Source organism: Oncorhynchus kisutch, linkage group LG14 (assembly GCF_002021735.2).
Source record: "Oncorhynchus kisutch isolate 150728-3 linkage group LG14, Okis_V2, whole genome shotgun sequence".
NCBI lineage: Eukaryota > Metazoa > Chordata > Actinopteri > Salmoniformes > Salmonidae > Oncorhynchus > Oncorhynchus kisutch.
The window spans coordinates 74527485-74553385 of record NC_034187.2 but is presented as its reverse complement, the minus strand read 5'-3'; the positions used below and the strand labels follow the sequence as shown (position 1 = coordinate 74553385).

At 44.3% G+C, this 25901-nt stretch overlaps 1 protein-coding gene across 2 annotated transcripts in view; it reads left to right on the top strand.

Annotated features, from left to right (window-relative positions):
• LOC109903349 (insulin-like growth factor 2 mRNA-binding protein 3) overlaps positions 1–23728 on the top strand; it is a 36282-nt gene extending 12554 nt beyond the window's left edge. The window contains exons 4-17 of one of the 2 annotated variants that reach the window (XM_020499988.2): positions 2797–2848; positions 2999–3062; positions 7407–7688; positions 8218–8352; positions 8542–8664; positions 13101–13236; positions 13479–13613; positions 13855–13923; positions 15750–15875; positions 15982–16020; positions 16353–16427; positions 16697–16828; positions 16967–17080; positions 20674–23728. In XM_020499988.2, coding sequence (XP_020355577.1) covers positions 2797–2848; positions 2999–3062; positions 7407–7688; positions 8218–8352; positions 8542–8664; positions 13101–13236; positions 13479–13613; positions 13855–13923; positions 15750–15875; positions 15982–16020; positions 16353–16427; positions 16697–16828; positions 16967–17080; positions 20674–20832 — 1641 coding nt within the window. In that variant the 3' untranslated portion in view covers positions 20833–23728. The remainder of the gene's footprint in view (positions 1–2796; positions 2849–2998; positions 3063–7406; positions 7689–8217; positions 8353–8541; positions 8665–13100; positions 13237–13478; positions 13614–13854; positions 13924–15749; positions 15876–15981; positions 16021–16352; positions 16428–16696; positions 16829–16966; positions 17081–20673) is intronic. The other variant, XM_020499989.2, reaches the window with a different exon arrangement.
• The last annotated feature ends 2173 nt before the right edge of the window (positions 23729–25901 follow it).

Here is a 25901-nt window from a genome sequence, read left to right as displayed (position 1 = left end):
CTTCGGTATTGCCCACAGGTTGCTCATTTAGTTCCACTTGTCTAAGATAATCCTTGATCCTTTCTGCTCGCTGTCTAAAGAGAATGGACTGGGTCTGTATCACAGGAAACATCTACTTTAGAAAAGGGTGTTTCGGGTCTAATTTTGACCAAATAGAATAGAGTTAATGGACAACATTCTCTTCCTTTGTAAACTCGTAGTGGATGGGCCAAAGTGTGACTGATTTGAGCCTCTCCACCTTTGACGTAACTGCTCTAAATTGACAAAAAGCATTTTGCACTGGTTGGCTTGTCTTGTGCTGTGTAAATGGGTGGAAGTCTATAGCATGTTAGTTAGCTGATGGTTATTTGACCAGAATGGGGATGGGGGTTGGAATGGGGGAGGGAGGGACTGAACACAGAACCGTCTTTGACGTGAAGGAGACCTTGTATCTTATCAGGGAGATAACATGGTGCCTCAGTACACAGCCATGCAGGCAAAGAGCTGGCTTGTTCGCTAGGATAGCTGGTGGTTGGCGGGTGGGCCTCCATGTGCTATGGACAGACACTCACAGAATGTGTAGCATTACTCCTGTCCCACCCCTCCCCCAACCCAACCACCGCTTCCTGCAGGAATGCACTCCACCCTTTCCTGAATGGCCTGGATTCTCATTGGCTGAGCCCTGGAGACGGGCAGACGTGGAAGCCAGTGAATATGCAGGTGCTCTTCACCACAGGGAATGTAGGATCAGTGCTGGAACAGCCAATGGGACGGCTTTGAGATGGTTCAGGGGCGGGAGGGAAGGGGATTGGTGGTTTGGGGGAGAGGGGGTCGGGAGCGACTCTGATTGGTCAGAAAGGGGGGGGTTGTGAGTTCTCGGGTGTGGCTTTCAGTAAGCCTGGGCATGATTGGAGGTCCTCTCCCTGTAGGCTGTGTTTGGACTCCTGTCCCTCCCTCGCTCTCTCCCACCTTCTCATCCATGACTACACTTGAAGAGGAACATTAGATCTAGCTAGTTGAAGTTTTCCAGATTGGTTTGGCTCCGACAGATTTTTGGTGTCTTTCTCTATGGACTCACAAGTGGATAAAGATCAGTTCAGCTTGATAATGTGGGGAAATTAAAGATCACGAATTTAGAAAGATCTCTCTCCTGCTTGACTCGTACAGCCTGGTTGATAGGTGGTGTTGAAGGGCCAGTTGGATCACAGGGCTGATGACAACCTTTGCTGTTGTCTGTGCTCAATGTTTGTACCATGTTCTGTGATGCCATGGTGTGTTGATACCATGCTATGTTGTCGTAGGTCTCCCTGGGTGTGTGTGTGTGCTCATATTTGTATTTTTAATCTCAGCCCCCTTCCTGCAGGAGGCCGTCATTGTAAAGAAGAATTTGCTCTTAACTGACTTGCCTAGTTAAATAAGAAGGTACATCTAGCTAGATGTACTCGGGCTTATTTGAAATTAGCTAGCTTCAGCATCACATTCCAGCTCAAGCTTCATCCATGTTACGATGGTTGATATTGGTTGTGCACCCGTTGCTTCCTGGAGCCTGCTCCACCTGGGCTTGTAACTGCCTGTTCACGTCACACATGGCTAGTCGACCGACAAACTCATCAATGAGATTATGTTGAAACATCAACCCATGGTCTGTGCCACAACTTAATTTTTGCCGAAATCTAAATGAAAAGTTTACCTGCAGATTCAGCAGGATATGTGAAATGGGTTATTAGAAGGGCAGTGTTCCTTATGCATATCTTTCTTTGGTGTGACATTGTTTGGTGTTGAGCTGTTATCAATGCACTAGTCCCTTTTTTACAAAAGTTTTAGTTTCAAATGTCTATGTATTTGAACATTCCTTTAACTCATTTTAATGAATCAAAAATGTACTCCGTTATCTTCCTCATTTGGTCCGGAGAATGAAGGAATTAGATTGGTCTTCAACTCACTTCTCAAACACTTCATTCAGGGATAACTGGAGTTTAAACCTGAGTTGGCCTACCACGGAGCAGGTTGGTTCTGGAGGATTAGAAATGTACCTGGCTAAAAGGTGAGCCACATTGGTGGTACCGGTTATCCTGAGTTAAACTCAATTACCTCGCTAATTCCTCAAACCAGATTTGTAGTATAGGGCTCTGGTGTTATCCACATGGATTTTGGACTGTATATATGTAGTTGTGGTGGAGTAGGGGGTCCGAGGGCACAGTCTGTGAATGTATTGTTTTTAAAAGTGTATAAACTGCCTTTAATTTTGCTGGACCCCAGGAAGCGTACTGGGAATCCATAGTAAATACAAAATATTGATGAATGTGTGTCTTAACTGTAAATGTTTATTATCGTGATTGGCCCATGGGCTTGACATTGGGATGTGGCTGTAGTATGTTGCCCCTCGACCCTTCGGTCAGTTTTGCATTTCCCCCACTAATAGTTACATTTAGAATTGGGGGAGGTAAATCTGTAGCTAGGGGAAAGTGTTCCTGATCACCTGCTGGGTGTTTATGAACGTTGGCATTAACCTGTAGAATCTTACAGAATTTAACTAAAATTGCTCTGCTGTGTCCTGTTTTCCACTGAACTGTGCACCCCTGCGATAGACTAACGTGTCCTGTCCAGGGTCCTGCCCTGTCCACTGATGCATCAAGCAGCCTCGCGCTAAGAAACAGGAGATGGATGGGCCGTTCTCTCACACAAGGCTTACCTACTAAACTGTACTCACTAGAAAGCCAGTTTGAGTCCCCATGACAGTGTGAAAAAGACATTGGTATCTAACTGGAACTCTGGTCTGGTTCTAGTCACATTCTCTCCCCTGTGGTTCTGACTCAGGTTCTGGATGGCATGTTGGCTCAGTATGGCACAGTGGAGAACTGCGAGCAAGGTATACACACACACACACCATAGCCTTTCTGTATCTGCTGTTTCTAGTAGGTTTTTGTTAAAGTCTGTGACTGTTCAGTTGAAGTGCATGTTTAGTGTATAAACTTGTATTGCCCTGTGGGTGTTAAGTCTGTTCTCCCTCCCTCCACAGTAAATACAGACACAGACACGGCAGTGGTCAACGTTCGATATGGTGCCAAGGACCAGGCCAGACAGTAAGCACACCTTTTCTTAGTTTAAGACTGCTCTTGTAGAATGCAGAGACTTGTTTAGGTGGTTTGCACTTTTCCCAGCACTGCATTTGAATTGATCCCCTTTGATTTGTTAGTGCAGCGCATTCCTCGTCACCCTCCAAAGCAGTCCATTCTAAGTGGCTGCTATAGGAGTAACATGCTGGCTGAGAGAAGCTAGCTCACTGCTGCCCTCTGGTGTGTGTGGCGCCCTGACCATTCCTGATAAAGTGGGCGTGGACGGTGTATGAAAATGAATGGGAACATTTAGTGCAGTTCACAGAACAGTCAGTCCTGGCCTTGAAGAGGAACAGGGGTTTGTTCCACCCCTGCACTAATACACATGATTCTTCTAATGCTTTTATCATTCAGATCTGGTTTCAGTAGTGAGAAAATAAAATTGTCAGTTGACCTTGGAACACAACTGACCTTGCATCAGTAGCCTATCCAGAGGGGTCAAGCAAGTTCCTCCCCTTGTGACTGACAGCTTTATATTATTAGTGCTGTGACAGTAGCTATGTTTATGTTAACTTGGAAACTGGATCCTGGACTTCCTGACGGGCCTCCTCCAGGTGGTAAGGGTAGGCAACAACACATCTAACACTCCTTTCCTCAGCACGGGAGCCCCTCAGGGGAACGTGCTTAGTCCCTTCCTGTACTCCCTGTTCACCCACGACTGCATGGCCAAGCACAACTCTTAACACATAAAGTTTGCTGACGACACAATGGTGGTAGGCCTGATCAACGATGAGACAGCCTATAGGAAGGAGGTCAGACACCTCTCCCTCAACTTGAGCAAGACAAAGGAGATGCTCGTGGACTACAGGAAAAGTTGGGGCCCGAATACACCCCCATTCTCATCAACAGGGCTATAATGGAGCGGGTCGAGTGTTTGATGTTCCTTGGTGTCCACATCACCCACAAGCTAACATGGTCCCAAGACAGTTGTGAAGAGGGCACGACAACACCTTTTCCCCCTCAGGAGACTGAAAAGATTGGGCATGGGTCCCCAGATCCTTAAAAGGTTCTACAGCTAGCTGCACCATCGAGAGCATGGTTGCATCACTGCCTGGTATGGCAACTGCTTTGTATCTGACAGTAAGATGCTAGAGGGTAGTGCGTACAGAACAGTACATCACTGGGGCCAAGTTTCTTGCCATACAATAACTATATACAAAGCGGGGGGTTTAATGTAAATAGTCCGGGGGCCATTTGAATAATTGTTCAGCAATCTTATGGTTTGGGTGTAGAAGCTGTTAAGGAGCGTTTTGGACCTAGACTTGGCGCTCAGATAACGCATGCCATGCGGTAGCAGAGAAAAGTCTATGACTAGGGTGACTTGAGTCTCCACAGAGTACCTATATACAAGTTTGTGTCAGAGGAAGGCCCAAAACATGGTCAAAGACTCAAGTCACCCAAGTTATAGACTGTTCTCTCTGCTACCCCATGGCATGCGTTACCTGAGCGCCAAGTCTAGGATCAAAATGCTCCTTAACAGCTTCTACACCCAAGCCATAAGATTGCTGAACAGTTATTAAAATGGCCACCGGGCTATTTACATTGAACCCCCCCCCCCCCCCCCCCCCCCTTTGTTTTTACACTGCTGCTAATTGCTGTTTATCTATGCGAAGTCACTTTACCCCTACTTACATGTACAAATTACTTCGACTAACCACATTGACTCGGTGCCGGTACCCCCTGTACAGTGCATTCAAAATATTCAGACACCCCTAGACTTTATTCACATTTTGCGGAAAATGGATTCAATTGTTTCCCCCCCTCATCAATCTACACACTACCCCATAATGACTAAGCAGAAACAGGTTTTTAGAAATGTTAGCAAATGTATAAAAACTGAAATACTACATTTACTTCAGTATTCATACCCTTTACTCAGTAATTTGTTGAATTTGTTTGGCAGGGATTACAGCCTCGAGTATGATGCTACAAGCTTGGCATACCTGTGTTTGGGGAAGTTTCTCCCATTCTTCTCTATATATCCTCTCAAGCTCTGTCAGGTTGGATGGGGAGAATCGCTGTACAGCTATTTTCAGGTATCTACAGAACTGTTCTTTCGCGTTCAAGTACAAGCTCTGGCTGGGCCACTCAAGGACATTCATAGACCTGTCCCGAAGCCACTCCTGTGTTGTCTTGGCTATGTGCTTATGGTCCTTGTCCTGTTGGAAGGTGAACATTCACCCAAGTCTGATGTACTGAGTGCTCTGGAGAAGGTTTTCATCAAGGACCTTTCTGAACTTTCCCTCAATCCTTACTAGTCTCCCAGTCCCTGATGCTGAAAAACATCCCGACAGCATGATGCTGCCACCATGCTTCAACGTAGGGATGGTGCCAGGTTTCCTCCAGATGTGATGCTTGGCATTCAGGCCAAACAGTTTAATATTGGTTTCATCAGACCAGAGAAACTTGTTTCTCATGGTCAGTCTTTATGTGCCTTTTGGCAAACTCCAAGCAGGCTGTCATGTGCCTTTTACTTAGGACTGGCTTCCATCTGGCCACTGTACCATAAATGCCTGATTGGTGGAGTGTTGCAGAGATGATTTTTCTTCTGGAAGGTTCTCCCATCTCCACAGAGGAATTCTGGAGCTCTGTCAGAGTAACCATCAGGTTCTTGGTCACCACCCTGACCAAGGCCCTTCTCCCCCGATTGCTTAGTTTAGCCTGCTGGCCAGCTCTAAGAAGAGGTCTTGGTGGTTTCAAACTTCTTCCATTTAAGGCTCCCGAGTGGCGTCACTATAGACCTAGTTTGATTCCAGGCTGTATCACAATCGGCCATGATTGGGAGTTCCATATGGCTGCGCACAATTGGCCCAGCGTTGTCCAGGTTAGGGCTTGGCCGGGGTAGGCCGTCATTGGGGCGGAAGGATAGCCTAGTGGTTAGAGCGTTTGGCTAGTAACCGAAAGGCTGCAAGTTCGAATCCCCGAGCTGCCAAGGCAAAAATCTGTCGTTCTGCCCCTGAACAAGGCAGTTAACCCACTGTTCCTAGGCCGTCATTGAAAATAAGAATTTGTTCTTAACTGACTTGCCTAGTTTAATAAAGGTTAAATGAAAAAGAATGGAGGCCACTGTGTTCTTGGGATCCTTCAATATTGCAGTCATTTATTTTGGTACCCTTCCCCAGATCTGTGCCTTGACACAATCTTGTCTCTGAGATCCACGGACAATTACATCGACCTCATGACTTGGTTTTCACTCTGACATGCACTGTCAACTGTGGGACCTTATATAGACAGGCGTGTGCCATTCCAAATCATGTCCAATCAATTGAATATACCACAGATGGACTCTAATCGTTGTGGAAACATCTCAAGGATGATCAATGGAAACAGGATGCACCTGAGTTCAATTTCAATTCTCATAGCAGAGGGTCTGAATACTTATGTAAAGGTTGTTTTTTAACAAAATTTGCCAGCATTTCTAAACTCATTTTCACTGTCATTGTGGAGTATTGTATGTAGATTGAGAAACAATTTAATCAATTTTAGAACAAGGCTGTAGCAAAATGTGAATAAAGTCAAGGTCTGAATACTTTCCGAATGCACTGTACATACCTTGTTTTTTTTATTTTTTATGAAAAAAATGTACTTATTTAGTAAATATTTTCTTAACTCTATTTCTAGAACTGCTTTGTTGGTTGTAAGTAAGCATTTCACGGTAAGTTTGTATTCAGTGCATGTACAGTGGGGCAAAAAAGTATTTAGTCAGCCACCAATTGAAAGTTCTCCCACTTGTGGCGCATGTGACAAATAACATTTGTGTGGCTGGCCGGGTGCCTGCAGGCTGACTTCGGTCGTCAGTTGAATGGTGTTTCCTCTGACACATTGGTACGGCTGGCTTCCGGGTTAAGTGGGCGGGTGTTAAGCTGTGCGGTTTGGCGGGTCATGTATCGAAGGAGTTGCAGCGACGAGACAAGATCCTAATTGGATATGACGTTAAGGGGGGGGTAAAAAAAACAAAATGTATTTATGCCTAATAAGCCTTTGTTAACTTCCCGTCGGGTTATTTAGCCTACAGCTAACATATAGGATATGGATTCCGTACAGAGAAATGATTTGTTTGCAGATGCAACTGGGCCCCCCCCCCGTACCTTCAAAATGATTGGGCAATTTTATTTGAACAGCACAGTTTCCATCATTTGTCACAATAATGAACATTCAACAAAATAAGAATTAAACTCCATCGAACGGGTAAAAATTCTCTATTAGAAATGTATTCTATATCTGAAGTTTCCATGACATTTGTTTCTCAAATAAACCTGCATCAATGGAAACCTGCCTAGTGACTGATGGCTTTTTCTCTGTGGTTGCCAGGGCGATGGAAAAGCTGAATGGCTTCCTGATGGAAAACTTTGCCCTGAAGGTGTCGTACATCCCTGACGAGACGGCGGCAGCTGCCGCCCCGACCCTGGGAGGGGGTAAGAGGGGCTTTGTCCCCCGTGGCCCTCTGCGATCGGGTTCCCCAGGCCTGGGGGCGCGCCCCAAACTGCAGTCGGACGTCCCTTTGCGCATACTCGTCCCCACACAGTTCGTAGGAGCCATCATCGGCAAGGAAGGAGCCACGATTCGCAATGTCACAAAACAGACACACTCAAAGTAGGACTGCTTCCCTAATCATGTACACATTCATGTACACAACATTCTAATGGGGTGCATTCAGCAGGACGCAATGTTGTGCATGTACAACAAACACCCCTCTCTTACATGTAGAATAAGGAATCGTATTGGTTCTTAATGACATTTCTATCTGCTATTTTTGGCTACTGAACATGGCCTTGATTTATAACCATAAATATCATTTTATGAGGCTTGGCAATACAAAGCTCACTCCCACAGAATAAATTACTCACTGAGAAAATGTTAATTTTGGCTCCAACTACCTATTGATGTGAACCTCTCAAGGCATCTCAAGTTGAAAACGATGGACGTTGACTTTTTCAACCATCTTTAGTGATTCTGTGAGATTGAGCCAGTACGGAGGGTGGACACAGGTATTGAACGACTGTCTCCGGTTGGGAGTAGTACGGGACCAGCCGGTAATGGAACCGCTAGAATACAGACTGTTTAGAGGGTAACAAAAACGACTCTTCCCTTCTAAATCAGTCTCTCTCTTGCCCCTCTATAGGATCGACATCCACAGAAAGGAGAATGCGGGAGCAGCAGAGAAGCCCATCACGGTCCACTCCACCCCAGAGGGCTGCTCCAATGCCTGCAGGACCATCATGGAGATCATGCAGAAGGAGGCCCTTGACACCAAGTTGTGAGTTCAGCTGGAGAACGCATATACATACACACGCACATAACCAGCAGGCCTCCAAAATCATGTTGAGTTCAACTGCCCTTGCCTAGTCAATCATGTTAGGATACCAAACTTCTATTCTTAATTATTATTCTATAACTTGACCCATTGAGCCGTCTTCTCTCGTCTCGGTGTCTCCTTTATCCACAGTACTGAGGAGATTCCATTGAAGATTCTGGCTCACAACAACTTTGTGGGCCGACTAATCGGGAAGGAAGGACGGAACCTAAAAAAGATTGAAGTGGACACAGAGACCAAGATCACCATCTCCCCGTAAGAAGACCAACATCCCATACAATCACCCATAAACTCAAATACACAAGCCATAGTTTCCAAACCAAGATTTCTGGGAATGCATTGTGAAGCAGACTGTTTCTGGAGTTCTTAATCTATAGGTTCTTTGCACATACCATCAGAATGATTACTGCAGACAAGATGAGTGTCATGACAAGGGTTGCACATTTTGGGCAATATTCAGAGGAAACTTTCCATGGGATTTAATGGGATTATGTGGGAATTAACATGAGTGTGAATTAATACCATTTAAATGTAGATGTTTTTTGCATTGGATATATTTACCATATCGTATGGAGACATAAACATAAACCTTTTACCTTATCATAAGTAGACATCATTGCAAATGATTAAATCATTCCAATAGAAAGAGAAATAATTTAGTTACAATTTTAACTTTTAATTGAGTTGACACTTCACATGGGATGATTTCACCGAACAACAAAAGAAAGGGAATATTGAATGATCCATCACATCTCCCAAAAAGGTTTTCAACATAGATCTGTAAAACTATAGTCTAGAAACTAAAGCCGTGGTTGTCTTCCTCTCAGGCTTCCATGTCTTCTCCCTGGACCTCCTCAATGTCCACCTCTTGAACATCAGACTCTGAGGCCTCATCTTCACTGTCACTTTCCAACCTTGTTGAGGATGGCTCGTTGTCAGGCTCAAAAAGCCTCAAATTTGTCCGGCTTGCCACCAATTTATCAACCTTTGTATTGGTCAGCCTGTTGCGTGCTTTGGTGTGTGTGTGTTCCCAAACAAGGACCAGTTGCGCTCTGAGGCGGATGATGTTGGTGGGATTTGGAGTATGATGGAGGCAACAGGGGGAAAGAACCTCAGATCCACAAAGTCCCTTCCAGGTGGCTGATGAGATATGTTGGCACAACTGCCATATTGCATCTCTATCCCAAAGCCCTTGCTTGGAAGTGTACTTTTCCAGACTGCCAAGAACCTTGCCCTCATCCAGGCCAAGGTGGTGAGACACGGTAGTGACGACACCATAGGCCTTGTTGATCTCTGCACCAGACAGGATGCTCTTGCCAGCATACTTGGGGTCCAACATGTACGCTGCGGTGTGTATGGGCTTCAGGCATGATTCTTCACTCTTTTTGAAGCATTTCAGAACTGCAGTTTCTTCTGCTTGGAGCAACAGTGAAGTGGGCAGGGCAGTACGGATATCTTCTCTCACTTCTACAAGCAGAGTCTGAACATCAGACAGGATGGCATTGTCTCCATCAATCCATGCAATGGCTACTGCTATAGGTTTCAGGCTGTTTACCACTCTCTTGCAAAATTCATTATCCAGGAGGATCCTCTTGATGGGGGCTGTCCATCTCAGCAGACTGTGATATAGCCATTTTCTTGGAGAGACTACTTCCCCTCCAGGAGACTGTCAAACATGATGACAACACCACCCCAGCGGGTGTTGCTGGGCAGCTTCAATGTGGTGCTCTTATGCTTCTCACTTTGCTTGGTGAGGTAGATTGCTGTTGTAACTTGATGGCCCTTAACATAACTAAACATTGCCTTGGCTCTTGTAGAGTGTATCCATTGTTTTCAGTGCCATGATGTCCTTGAGGAGCAGATTCCATGCATGAGCAGCTCAGCCAATGTGTGTGTTGTGAGGGTAGAACTCCTCCACTTTAGACCAAGCAGCCTTCATGTTCACAGCATTGTCTGTCACCAGTGCAAATACCTCCTGTGGTCCAAGGTCATTGACTGCCTTCAGCCCATCTGTAATGTAGAGACCGGTGTGTCTGTCCCTTGTCTACTCTGGTAGAATACTGGTTGAGGGGTGGCAATTGATGTAGTTAATTATTCCTTACCCACAAACATTCGACCACCCATCAGGGATGGTTGCAATACATTCTGCTTTCTCTATGATTTGCTTGACCTTCACTTGAACTCTGAACTTTGCATTCAGCAAATGAGTAGATCAGCATGTCTGGTTGAAGGGGTGTATGCTGGCCGAAGTACATTCAGAAATCTCTGAGGGAACTTTATGCACTTGGCCATATGATTCTGCATCTTTGTTGCATTCGTCACATATTATTTGGTATTGTATTTGCAAATGTACACAGCTTTTCCTTCTACATTAGCTGCACTGAAATGTCTCCACACATCATAGTGCCTGTGGCATTTTCCTGTGACGATTAGGAAAGAAGAGTAAAAAACAAACCAAATCCATGTTCAGATAAATAGTTAGATTAAACAACTCCTTTGTAAGATAAATGTTTTAAAATTAAACCTGTATGGAAACAGGTGAATTAACACTCCTCAGTTAGTTTTAGCTTGCTTGAGCCTGCTAACTAGCTGAAATGAGTGAGTTTAGAAATGATTTAAACACACTTTGCTGATGGCTACTATTTACTAGTTAACAAAAAATAATTAGTCATATAAAATATATTCACCCCACCCAGTATTGTAATCAAAATTTACCAGAAAGCATGTAGTCCTTGTCTCAGTGTAGTAGTGTGGGCTCAATAGCATCTCATTAGTGTGCAAGATCTTGAGAATCAGCTGTACATGTTATGGAGGAATGCACTGTGCATGCAGAGGGTTGCAATTCCATTGAATTGGGGATAGCTTAACCAAAATATGCCACAAGTCCTAACATTGCCTTGTCCCCCCCCACCCCCAAAAAAGGGTAAACTGTTAAAAGCAAACTATTTTGAATTTAAGCAAAATTCCCGGGCTTAACTTCCCATGAGAAATGTTCTGGAAATTTACCAGAAAGTTTCCAACCCTTTGCAACCCTAGATGTGACTTGACTTCTAACATTAATCTGAATTATTTAATCCAGCATGTTTAATTGTTACCCAATTCTTTTTTTATTTATTTATCATGCAACATTTAACTCATTTAGGGCACCACGACAGCGGTTCTTTAGTTACCATCTCCCGAATTAAACTGAATGTTTTTACCAATTTCATCGATAAACATATCTTATTAATCATTACCTCTTATATCGTCATTCTGAACAGTCGTAACCTCCTGAATCTGCAAAAATCCCAGCCTTATTATTCAGTACTACACATTGGTTTAATTATTTATTTACTAGCTAACTAAATGATAACACAGGACAAACATTTACACTGAATACATTTTAAAAACGGTCCCTAAGTAGACGGACAACAATATGGCTGCTTGTTACAAAAGACACGGAGAGGGACCGAGACGGACTTAATGTTGGTACATTTTAGAAACTACTCTCACTTTTAGCACCTATACTTTACACATAGACACCCCCCCCCCCCCCCCCCCCCCCCCCGCATGGACTAAGAAATCGTGAATCTATTTACGTGAAAGGTCGTACCTCTCTGAACTGGCCTCCTTGAAGGTGGTTGGGCCTTTTCGCGGCATGCTTGTAAGGCTCGGTCCAAAATGGTTCCAACAAGTCTCATACTGTTGTCTTCCTTTGTAGTTGTCCGTTATCTCGTGACTTGTCGTGTAGTCCTGAACAGAACTACAGAATTGATTTTCTTTCCATTCGCTCCTGAAACTTCCTCTTTGAAGATGGGCTAGCTAGCTGTGTAGATGGTTCCCAGTGGGGTGATGAGTAGGGCAATAAGGTGATTTGAGCAGAGTAGTAGAATAGTCCCACTTCAATTCGCTTTTCTAAATACTTAGGACAGATAATCAGCGTACCAGTTGTCTGGGAGGTCTACCAGTTGTCTGGGAGGTCTACCAGTTGTCTGGGAGGTCTACCAGTTGTCTACCTCATGTTGAGATTGAGTTCAAACCACTTTAAATGTCAGCTGCAGCTCTACGTCTCTAGTCTAATGTTAATTCTTAACCCATTTTATACAGTTTGTTAAAAAGGGGCGGTTCCATCAAGCTGACACTCTCTGACCTCACTCAAGGGGGCAGTGACTACATACTGTGCACAGTTTTAAAAACAATTTCCTCTTATAGTTTCTAAAATCACATCCCCAACAGAAACACATTTTTCATATAGCATGCACAAGATGGAAACTTTGTACATGTAGTTTGTACTTCTCAAGTTACAGTATTTCCTTTTTAACATTTTTAACTATCACCACAAAATAACAACCAAGACGACATTAGTCTTCTTTCAGGTCACCTCTGCCCGTTCCCCACATTCTATATTAGAAATATTGTTGCTTTCGAACGTGTTAGTTTCATCAAAGTCTTAAAGCACATTCCTTGGGTGAATTTGGAGAGGGGTGTTTTGTCCTTGATTTACAACAGGGCATGAGGTGTTAAACCCCACCAGTCCCCCCCCCCCCCCCCCCCCCCCCCCCCCCCCCCCCTCTGCGGGTGAGAGGTGGTCTTGTTGAAGTTATTTATTGCAAGCTGATCTAACCTATTTAGAGCCTCACGGGACAGTCATGACTAATGTCTCATAAGACACACACACATTAGAAACCAAGGTGGTAATGGATGTCCTTCAGTCTCCAGGACCTGACGCTGTACAACCCTGAGAGGACCATCACAGTGAAGGGTTCCATCGAGGCGTGCTCCCGCGCTGAGGAGGAAGTGATGAAGAAGGTCAGGGAGTCGTATGAGAACGACGTGGCCGCAATGAACGTAGGTCCTTGCACTAAACCAAATAATCTGGAGGAGTTCAAAATGGCACCCTACTTCAACTTTTGTGTACTATAGGGAATAAATAGGGTGTCATTTGGGATGCAACCTGGGAGATCATGGCTTTTTTTTAGGCTGTGCAGCTACCCACATAAAAAGTTAACTTTTGTATTTGAGTCGTTTATCCCAGAGTATGTTTGTTCTTGGTTCATTTTGTCTAGTAGTAAATATTTCTCTCTACCCAGCTCCAGTCTAACCTGATTCCAGGACTCAACCTGAATGCCTTGGGTTTGTTCCCTGGTGGTGCTCCAGGTATGGGCCCCTCCATGGGACACAACGCCCCACCTCCCGGTGCCCAGGGTGGCTACTCCTCCTTCGGGGTGAGTTTCTGGACCCCCCACACACACCTCCCTGGGTTTACTCCACAGGGCCTCTTGGTGATGCTTAAAGATGTCCCCTCTTTACAGAGCAGTTCTGCAAGAAGAAAACTACAACAAACCAACGTCTGACTGAGAAGCCATTTTGGATCTTTCAGTGACCGTGTCTGTGTTCCTCTCTCCTTATAGAGCAGCCATTTGGGGGCAGGACAGTGACTTGGTTTTGTGTTATTCTCTCCTATAGAGCAGTTACTTCGGGGGCGAAGGGCCATTTTGGGCGTCTGTGCTGTCGGCGAGCAGCCAGCCCCTCTCTGTAAGTCTCCCTTCCCACAGTGCTTTGCACGGCTTCTGGCTGCTAGCTGCTGGATTGGGTAGAAAGGCAGGGCTTGCCACAGCCAAGCCCCTCCCAGTAACCTATGACCCCTAGGGATTGCCTAACTCATGTTTTGTTCATTTCCCTCAAATCTGCTGGGTGGTGGCCACAGTTTCTACTGGGTTTAGTTTGGCCTCAAATCTTCAGCTGAAGAAAGTGTAGTAATTGAACACCGTGGCATGTTTAGAAGGTTACAAATGGTCGCAGATGTTTCCAAACCGGCACCTTTCTATTAGACAATTTGATCTGGAACAGCCTCCTGGCGAAAAGGTTTTCTCCCATCTGGAGCCTTCTGAATGTGATCTCGGGTTGGATGACTTTACCCCCAACTGAAGTGTAATGAGTTGGTGTCCTCTAGATTAAAACCAGCAGCGCTGTCCCAAACGGCACCCTATTCCCTATAGTGCACTACTTTTGACCACAGTCACTAAATAGGGAATAGTAATCCCTGCAAGACCATGCCTCCCCGCCCCTTCATCTAAAAGATCTCACCCATTTCACTTCCCTCTAACACCAGGCATGTGCAGTGAGCCCAGGTCATCTATTTAATACAATAATCTGTAGTGTGTGTGTGGAAGCGCTGGTGAGTGACTAAGCCGGGTCAAGCATTCTGAAAGGGATTATCTGAGTGGTCCATCCATATACTGTGGTTTAGTTGGATGTGTTCAGTTGCTGCAGAGAAATGGAGATCCCTCTAGGAATGCTGTTACCTGAGCTAGGTGCTGAATGCTACATTTTCTCATCTTTCTAGAGTCAGGGTCTCTTATAGCCTGAGTGTGTCCCAATAAATCTCTCCTTCCTCACTCGTTCACTATTCCCCACTAATTTAAGTGTTGTATTGTCATGGGCAGGAGGGAATGTCCATATACCAGTCTTTTTCTTTTAAAACCATGAAGGGAAGTGAACAAGTGTTCACTTGGGGAGAAAGGAGAGATAATTGGGACCCACTCCACGTTCGGAAGTTGAGGATTTTGTTTAGTTGTATTCAACCTCTTCAAATATGTTTGTACAGTTCCATGATTATGCAGTGTTATTGTGATTCCATATGCTACGGAGGGGAAAAGTTAAATTGGGATAGATTTGACAGGTTAACAAAGTTATACCTCATATTTAATAAAACACTTGAAGTTTCCTATCAGGTCTGCTTCTGGTCTCCCTGGCAGTGTCTTTAATGACCCCCCTATTCCCTCTATTTCACTGCTTTTGACCAGGGCTCATAGGGCTCTGATCCAAAGTAGTGCACTGTGTCATGACCGGGAGACACAATTGGTCCAGCAACATCCGGGTTTGGTCGGATGTCCTCGTCCCCTCGTGCTCTATCGACTCCTTGTGGCGGGCCGGGGGCCTCCTTTGGTCGCCAGTTATATGGCGTTTCCTCAGACACAGTGGTGTGGCTGGCTTCCAGGTTAAGCGAGAAGTGTCTAGAAACAGTGTGGCTTGGCAGGGTCGTGTTTTGGAGGACGCATGGCTCTGGACCTCTCCCGAGTCCGTACGGGAGTTTCAGCAATGGAACAAGACTGTAACTTCAGTTTGGAAATTATGAAATTGGGGAGAAAAAGTTAATCAAAATAAAGTAGTGCTCTAAAGAGGGAATGGGGAACCATTTGGAACGCCAGCCCTGTGAGGCTTCTTCCTGTGTTGCTGCATCAGTTGCTTGGTTGTGGTCAACTGGGCTGCTATTGCTGTTTGCCTGGTGTGGTCTCCTTACGGTCAGACTGGCTCTGTTGTGTTCTCATTATGGTCGTGTGGCCTCTACTGTTCCACAGGGCCAGGGGCAGCCGGAGTCGGAGACGGTCCATCTGTTCATCCCGGCGCTGGCGGTCGGAGCGCTCATCGGAAAACAGGGTCAACACATCAAGCAGCTGTCGCGCTACGCCGGAGCCTCCATCAAGGTGAGGGACTTAACTGACAGGAGGGGTTTGAGCTGCATCTCAATAACCTAAAATAGCTTCTCATATCATTTAGTTCTTTTCACCTATTCTCCCACCTCCATTTTAGATCAGTGCAGATGAACTCCGTGTCGTAGACGCAAACCAGGTATTTTAATTTCAAATATTCAGATTCTTTTTTCGTCTTATATCCATCAATCCTCTCAGATCTCCAGTTCAGATTGGATTAGCGCTCCAGTTCAGATTGGATTAGCGCTCCAGTTCACATTGGATTAGCGCTCCAGTTCAGATTGGATTAGCGCTCCAGTTCAGATTGGATTAGAGCTCTAGTTCAGATTGGATTAGAGCTCCAGTTCAGATTGGATTTGGGTGGTGCCCTCTTCAGGCTGTTATGATGCACCCCTAATGGGGTAAAGCGAAGCAGTGGGACCTGATTTAGATCAGGTAACGTGTGTTAACGTGTTATGTCCCTCCCCTCAGGTAGCGCCTCCAGACGGCATGGACGCCAAGCAGAGGATGGTGATCATTGCGGGACCACCAGAGGCCCAGTTCAAGGTAGGAGCCCTTGGGACCCCTGTCGCTTTCTCCACCAGCCATGTGGTGTCCAATACCCACAACACCAGAGGAAAAGCCTTGTATTTTTTTGCTCCCAGAAATCCATAGAACAAAATCATAGTCTGTACAGTTAACTGGCTAGCTGACTAAATCTGGCACATTCACAGATGTTGATTGATGCCCCAGTCAAGTTAATTAAGATATTTTGAAGATGAAGACGCTTGAATCAAGGTTTGTGGAAATTCCTCTGACTCTTGGCCTTGTTCCAGGCTCAGGGTCGTATCTTTGGGAAGCTAAAGGAGGAGAACTTCTTTGGGCCGAAGGAGGAGGTGAAACTGGAGGCTCACATCAAGGTGCCCTCCTTCGCTGCTGGGCGTGTCATCGGCAAGGGAGGCAAAACGGTAGGCAGACTCCTGTGTGTGACTGGTTGCCAGATGTATTCTAATTCTGCTGCAGAATAATTGAAAGCACCACCTATTACCTAGGCTGTAATATGAATGGATATTTTATGTTTTCTCCATTTCTCAACCTCCCCCCAGGTGAATGAGCTGCAGAACCTGACCAGTGCTGAGGTGGTGGTCCCCAGAGACCAGACGCCTGATGAGAATGACCAGGTCATCGTCAAAATCACTGGACACTTCTATGCAAGCCAGGTATGTTACACTTCAAGTGAAGTTGATTCGTGTATTTTTTTTAATTGCAACAGCAAATAATAATGATGTTCTGAAAGGATCAGATGGATTGATCTATCATTTCTAGGATGTTCCTCCAGCCCTGTCACTGGGCAAGGCAGTGTCTGCTAGTGGCACTGAGTCATATCTGGCAGGGGGATATTCATCCCAGTCAGCTCTGGTAGCAGTGGGCTAAAAGGCTGGTTCATGCTGAAACTGACCATTAGAATGTGCTGTAGGGATTAACATGGGTAATGAGGATCCTGAGACTGAACAAAATATATAATGACAAGACTTGGAAAATTACAGCATTTGGCACTAATGCAATTCCACAAAATACACAACATGAACAGCATCAGATAAAAAAATAAAATAAAATGGTGCATTATCCAAGTGGGTTGTCCCACGGAAGCATTTAGCCTAGCATATTTAATTCACAGTCGGCATTAATTCAAAGTACACACATTGACACTGCCGGACTGCACAAGCGACCCAAATGCAGTTAATAATCCCTACAGGAAACACCTGCAGTAGAACCTATAGCTGTCATTGTGACACTTCAAACAGTCACATGTTTGATGGGTCTATGCATCTCTGTCAGACATGAAGTCTGTTAGCATTTTCCCTCTGATCTTCTCCTGTCCTACAGTCTAGGCTCTCTTCCTATCCAATTCCACTGTAACCCAAAATCCTGACTCCTGTCTCACATGAAGATTCCTAACTTCATTCTGTAATATATAGGTTGCATTATCAAAGCACACCTGTTTCCTTCGCACGTCAAAATACCGCTGTAACATTTCCCCTGTACTTGCTGCCCGTATGAGAGCTTCGGTAGAGAATGTGTGATGAACAAACGGTTTGAGTAGATATGGATATTTTTAAAGCAGAGTTGGTCCCTGTTAAAATACCTTGATATTTAAACTATTTTCACTCCCCAGTTATGCATGAGCTGAACTGCTATCTGTATAATCAACTCGATTTTGACAAAAATAGAATCTGTCATTCTTTGGAGGTTATCAAAGCAAGCTTAGTAACTTTTGTCATTTGACTGCCGTTATGTTTGATTGGCTAACGCTATACTCTGGGTGTGTCCTGAGTGTGCTCTGTCGATCGCCTACTCCTGAAATGCTCTGAATTGAAGAACATGGTAACGCTCAATTTATGAATGTCCTGTTTCACAATTCATAACGTAATGAAAAATGGTTACTCTATCATGACTGAATCTGTTTTAATTTGCTCTGAAAATGTTTCCATAGTGGTGCTGACAAGGTGGCGCAGCACCCCTCTTTGGGGAGAACCCTGGCATGTCGGCCATATCTTGATTTTTAAATGCTTAAAGTGGGCACTTCCAATTTGAGGTATTTCCCAGGGCTCTCGTGAGAAATATGAATTATTCCCAGTATTGTAACTTGGTAGGTTCTCTAAAATATGAATCCCTACTGTAGGATAAAGGGAGTATAGTTGTGTGCTGTAGGGCAGGGGTTCCCAAACTTCTTCACTCTGGCCCCTTCCAGCATTGTGGAACATCCTGCACCCCCATGTGTGCGTGCATGCACCCCGTCTATCTATGGGCACAAACTGTTCACACCCCCTCATGTTGCAGGTTCCAATCTTATTTCCTGTAATTATATACATTTTGCCATGTCTAGTGTGTGTATGTGTGTGTGTATGTATGTATGTATGTGTGTGTGTGTGTGATATTTGAGTGACTCAAACATTACAACAAAATCTATGGGCTAAAAACCATTAGCTGACATGGGCTAGTTGATCTGGACATTTTTGACACGTTATAAATATCGCTCCGGTATGCAATGACTGACATGACACGAACATTGATGCACCACCCAATTTTGAAATTGTACCGTGTGCATTCTACTATTACAACTTGCAAGAGTAAGTTGAAAGCTGGACTGAGTTCCTTAAAAAAGGAATTGGGAACCACTGCTGTAGGGGGAAGGGAGTAGTTGGGTTGTTGGTAAAGCCAACAGATGTGGTTTGAGTAAAATGTACAATGTCTGCTTCCTTATGTAATGATTGTCCACCATACTGCTTCACAGCTGTGTAGCATTAACCAATGTCTGCATCTGAAATGGCACCCTATTCCTTATCAAGGGCACTAGTTTTGACCAGGGTTGTGCTCCAAACTATTCAGACCCTTTGGATTTCTTCATTTTATTATTACAAAGTGGTATTTAATTCTTTTTTTGTCAAGCCTAAATTGGTTCAGGAGTAAAATGTGGCTTAACTAATCAAAAAGTGTACATGGAAATGATAGGGGTTGACATGATTTTTAAATGAGTAACCATTCCTCTGCCCCCCCATACATCTATAAGGTCCCTCAGTTAAGTAGCGAATGTCAAGCACAGAATCAATTACAAAGACCAGGGGGGGAAAAATCACAAGACTCATAAAGGGCAGTGATTGGTAGATGGTTAACAATAACAAATGAGACATTGAGTCTCTTTAAGCATGGTAAAGTTATGCTGGGGGTGATGTATTAAACCACCTAGACCCATCAAAGATGAAGTCGTCCTACTGAACTGAGCTGCAGGACCGGAATGAAGCTGCTCGGGGACGTCACCATGGGTGCTTCTAAGAGCTACTGTTCAGTGGCTGTGAAGGGAGAGCTAAGGATGGATCAACATTGTAGTGGCTCTACAATAATGACCTCAATGACAGTGAAAAGAACACTAATGAACAAGTTATAATTATTCTGAACATGCATCTTGTATGCAACAAGGTACTAAAGTAATACTGGGGTAAAACATGGTAAAGGAACACACTTTTTGGCCTAAATGCAAAGCCCTATGTTTGTGGCAAACGGTCTTATTTTGAAGCATGGTAGTGGCTGCATCATGGTATGGGTCTGCTTGAAATCTGCAAATACTGGAGTTTTTCAAGATGAAAAGAAATGCGATGGAGCTAAGCTAAGGCAAAATCCTAGAGGAAAACCTGCTTTCCACCAGACACTGGGAGATTAATTCACCTGTCAGTAGGACATTAACCTACAACATGAAGCCAAATCTACACAAGTTGCCTAACAAGAAGACTGTGAATCTTCTGAAGTGGTTAAGTTTTGACATTAATCTGATTGAAATACTATGCCAGTACTTCAAAATTGCTGTCCAGCAATTATCCCCAACATCTTGACAGAGCTTGAAGCATTTTGAAATGGGACAAATATTGTACAATCCCGAGAAGACACAGCTGTAATGGCTACCAAAGGTGTCTGACATGTATGGACTCAGGAAACGGAATACTAATGCAACAGACATTCATCTTTAATATATGCTAGAGTATTTTGTGTAGATTGTTGATGAATCCATTTTAATCCCACTTTGTAACACAATGTGAAGAAATCCAAGGGATCTGAATACTTTTGCAAGGCAGTTTAAGGAATAGGGTGTCATTTCAGTACTATAGGGTGTCATTTCAGTACTATAGGGTGCCATTTCAGAAGCCGCCACATTAACCTTCTTGGTGAATTCTTTATTCTACTTACCTTAGAAGAATTGGCTGTGTGCATGCCAGAGTTAGATGAGGTTCCTGACCTTTGCCCTTTGACCTCTCCCCAGCTGGCCCAGAGGAAGATCCAGGAGATATTGTCCCATGTGAGGCGGCAACAACAGCCAAAACCCTCGCCCCGTGGGGAGGGGCCGCCCCGTGGGGAGGGGCCGCCCCGTGGGGAGGGGCCGCCCCGTGGGGAGGGGCTCGCCCGGCCCTCCCGGAAGTAGACCTCGGGACCAGTGACTGAACCGCCCGAAGACAGAGCAGAGACCAGAGGGGTAAACACGGGCAGGAACGACGCGCTCATCTCAGGGGTTAAGGGTCATGGGTACCCGACTGTACACCCCCATACCCCTCTCAATGACCTCCTTGACCAACATCACAGTGTGGATAGACCTTAACCCCCCCCCCAAAAAACAAAATAAATCACCTCACCTCTGTGATTATACTTCAGAGGGTTCCAACATTGTCACACACCCTCTCACCACACGGATGGGTCCTGATTGGTTCCTTTTTGTAGACAACACCAAGACATATGAATTATCCCCCTCCCTGGTGTGGTAACACTCACCACCTCACATGTTGATGACAGGTGTTCATTTTGACACTCGTTTCAGTTTTTACCTTTTTTATTTAGACTTGTTTTTCGCCCTGGATGAAGTGTTTGTTTAATTGGTTGAAGCTTTCTCTCCTGAGTTTTCTGTGGAAAGAAAAAGGCATTGCTCTGAGTCCTGGTAGGATGATGAAAGATTACGGGAAGGGGTTTAGACGGATGGGCACGGCTAGGGGTAATACTCTTGTTTGATTGGACAGGAGCCCCAGCGGTGGTTTAATGGGGTGCCCCTGTGCTGGTATTGATAGTGGCATTTTATAAATTCGGATGCATTTTATAGATATATAAATATATATTTAGAGTTGAGGATAAGTTAACACTTAAGGGACGTGTTGAACAGTGTTGGCCAGGAAAACGAATTTAATATGCATTTTACTGAACTACCTCAGGATCTCTAGTACCTCAAGAAGATGACGAGAAAAAAAAATAAGAAAATTGATATATATAATATATATATGAGAAAAAAAATCATTTTTTAAAATTTGCTTTGTGGTATTTTGTATACTTTATAAAGCTAATAGTTCTTGAACATTTTTATTTTTTTAAGAAAATTAACAATTTGGTCAGCTGCCAACTGACCTTGCCTTCAACTCTAGTGCTCTCCAGCAGCATCAACGTGACGACGGTGGCCCTGTACATAAAGTCTGTCTGTACATAGAGCCAAGGGCGGAGTTGGCGCTCAACTCAGTTGGCTGCTGATGGGAGTATCAAGAGAGAATACATCACCTCAGTTTTCCTGAGGAATCCACCATCTTCTGAAAACTACAAAAAGCACGTCTATATTAGAGTAATGCCGATTCATGCCATCCGTACATACTGCAGCGACGCCGTTTTGGGATTCTGACACTTATTGTTGACGGTACGTTTAAATGTTTTCTTTTCTGTCTTCCTGGAAGGGCAATGGGAGGGGCCTGAGCACTGAGTTCTCTCTCTGTTGCCTTCATAGAAATAGACACGGCAGAGCAGCACGGTCTGTTTGTTGTTTTTCTGTTACCTGCTTAGGCCTTGAACCATCATAGTCTCAAATTCGCTTATAGTGCAATACATGGGGAATAGGGTGAAATTTGGAAGTTACTCCAAGTTTCTTACAAGTGGAAGTGCGGTCCACAGCCTGATGGATTTAAAAAAAGAAAGAGCGACTTTGCAGTGGCCCCAGTAGCCGCCGAGTCAGTCTGTTAGTGTAGTTTACTGCATGGTGAAGGTAGGGGGAGTCACACTGATGGATGCCTTTATGGAATCTACTGTAACTGTTTAACCAGCAGCAGCAGCTGTAACCTTTGATTGAAGTGAGAGAAAGCAGTTCAAATTAGTATTCATTACAAAAAGCCAAGCAGCACACAACATTTGACTAAATGAACCCTGTTTGGGACGTGGAAGATACGTTTTAAAAAATCCAACAACAAAGAAATACTATACCACGTTTATCCTTTTTCTTTTTTTATGCAGAATGTAAATATGTTTTGATTGTGGTAAAAGTGCTTGAGTGTATCCATTCTTCCACAATAGAACGCTGTCTACCTCAGCCGAGGGGGGGTTTGTGGCGGCATGCGCCCTCACCTCCCCCCTAGCGCTCGCTCCCATACACCACCTAGCGCCCACGCCCTCACCCCTCCCAGCGCCCTCACCCCGCCTAGCGCCCACACCCCGCCCCAGTGCCCACGCACTCGCTCCGACACGTCAGTCTCCCCCCCAACACTTCTCTGCATGGGGAAGTGCGGTCCAACCTCGCGCTTACATACATGAGGGGCACAAGTGACGTTTACCCCCCCCCCCCCCCCCCCCCCACCTCGTCATCTGTTTTTTGATCTACCTCTTTAGAAACACATTTTGAATTAGAGGCATACTTCTATTTATTAGATTTGGGTTCTTCTCCCGCTGTCCCCCCCCTTCCGCTGTCCCCCCCTTTCGCTGTCCCCCCCTTTCGCTGTCCCAGATATAAATGAAAATTAACAAATCATGTTGTACACTTTTTTAGAATTTAAAGGAATAATTGAAAAAGTGATCTGAAATATTTCCTTTGCTAGCATTTCTATAATCTACTCTTTGCTTAATTGATTGAAAACCCTCACATTGCTTTTTCTGTTTTTATTTTTGGTAGTGGTTCCATGTATTGAACTTTCTTGCTTGGGTTTTTTGTGAAAAAAAAGGTCTTTTCAGTTTTTTGATTCAGTGAACGGACGATAAGTAAAACAATAATTAAACTGTAAAAATAAAAAAAGGGGCCTGCCTTTTGTTTCTGGTTTGACACTAACAATAAATACTGTCTTTCTTACCTTTGTCTTCACGAATGCTACATTAATTTGATAGCGATTTGTTCTGTTAGTATTTTCTTCGATGTGTAACATGGAAATTCATGTTTGTGGGGAAAGTGGAGGGACTGGGTTAGGGAGTCCCTTTTTTTGGAAAAGTGGTCTGCTTTAGGCACGATGACCCCTCTGTGAACATGCTTGTGCCCCTTCACATCGCTCAACTTGTCAAACGCCTCTGAATAAAAACTAAGTGACATTGGCTCCCATGTCCTTCACTTTATTTCTCATGTATTTTTCCATCTACTGTAAGATGCACTTTTTCTAAATGTTTTGTGTAATTTAACCTTTTGTTAAAGCGGAAGTTCAGGATATTACAACTTGACGTAAATGGTCCCTCGCCCTGAAATAGTTTATCGGCCAGGAGAAACCGTAATCTATGGTTTGGTTTTCTCTAAACGGCCACTACATACTCTAGCTTTATTTTAATAAATTCATGAGTAAGGAAAAAATCTCTCTGATCTGTCAACTTTCTGCCCAGCTTTATTTTGGTTCCAAGGCCCTTTGCCGTTCACAGATCTAAAAAGGCTAATGGAAGCGGATAGATATTGAAATGGGACGGGAACTTACTATTACTCTCTGCCTCAAACATTGCCCCAGCCCAAACGGTTTTTGTCATTTGCCGCACACAGTCAACACCCCTGGTAACTTTAAAAAAGTGTCTTTAAGCATGATAAAGTTAATCATTTATGATGTCTTAAACCACCCAGACACATCAAAGATGTCCTTTCGAACTGAGATGGAGAACTGGAAGGAAACTGCTTAGTGATATCACCATGAGGCCATTGGTGATTTTTAAAAAGGCTACAGAGTTCAATGGCTGTGATGGGATCAAACTGAGGATGGATTAACATTGTAATGACTCCACAACAATGACATGCAGTGCTTTGGAAAGCATTCCGACACGGCACACATTCCACATGTTGTTAGGTTACAGCCTTATTCTAAAATGGATTAAATAAAACATGTTCCTCACCAATATAACCAAATACCATATAATGACCCCAAAAAATTGTTTTTAAATCCCATTCACTTAATTATTCAGACCCTTTCCTCAATACTTTGTTGAAGCACCTTTGGCAGCAATTACAGCCTCGAGTCTTCTTGGGTATGATGCTACAAGCTTGTCACACCTGTATTTCTCATATTATCCTCTGCAGATCTTCTCAAGATCAGATCTCTCTCAGGTTGGATGGGGAGCATTGCTACACAGCTATTTTCAGGTCTCTCCAGAGATATACGATTGGGTTCAAGTCCAGGCTCTGGCTGGGACCCTCAAGGACATTGAGACTTGTCCCGAAGCAACTCCTGTGTTGTCTTGGCTGTGTGCTTAGGGTCATTGTTCTGTTGGAAGGTGAACCTTCGCTCTAGTCTGAGGTACTGAGTGCTCTGGAGAAAGTTTTCATCAAGGACCTCTCTGTACTTTCCCTCGATTCTGACTAGTCTCCCAGTCCCTGCAGCATGATTCTGCCACCAAGCTTCATCATAGGGATTGTGCCAGGTTTCCTCCCGATGTGACGCTTGGCATTCAGGCCAAAGAGTTCAATCTTGGTTTCATCAGACAAGAGAATATTTTTTTTCTCATGGTCAAGAGTCTTTTAGGTGCCGTTTGGCAAACTCCAAGCAGGCTGTTGTGTGTTACTGAGTGGCTTCCATCTGGCCACTACCATAAAGGCGTGATTGGTGGAGTGCTACAGAAATGGTTATCCACAGAGAAACTCTGAAGCTCTGTCAGTGACCATCTGGTTCTTGGTCACTTCCCTGACCAAGGCCCTTCTCTCGATTGCTCAGTTTGGCCGGGCGGCCAGCTCTAGGAAGAGTCTTGGTTCCAGACTGTGTACTTGGGGACCTTCAATGCTGCAAACATGTTTTGGTACCCTTCCACAGATCTGTGCCTCGACAAAATCCAGGTTCGGAGCGCTAAGAACAATTCCTTCGACCTCATGGCTTGGTTATTTTCTTTTGACATGCACTGTCAAATGTGATACCTTCTATAGACATGTCTTTCCAAATTATGTCCAATCGATTGAATTTACCACAGGTGGACTCCAAGTTGTAGGAACATCTCAAGGATGATCAATGGAAACAGGATGCACCTGAGCTCAATTTTGAGTCTCATAGCAAAGGGTCTGAATACTTATGTAAATAAGATTTCATTTTTATTTCTAATACATTTGAAAAAGTCTAAACCTGTTCTTGCTTTGTCATTATGGAGTATTGTATGTAGATTGAGGGGAAACATGTATTTAATCCATTGTAGAATAAGGCTGTAACGTAACAATGTGGAAAAAGTCAAGGGGTCTGAATACTTTCTGAATGCACTGTGTAAGACCAGTGTAAAGAATACAAATATTCTTAAACATGCATCCTGTATGCA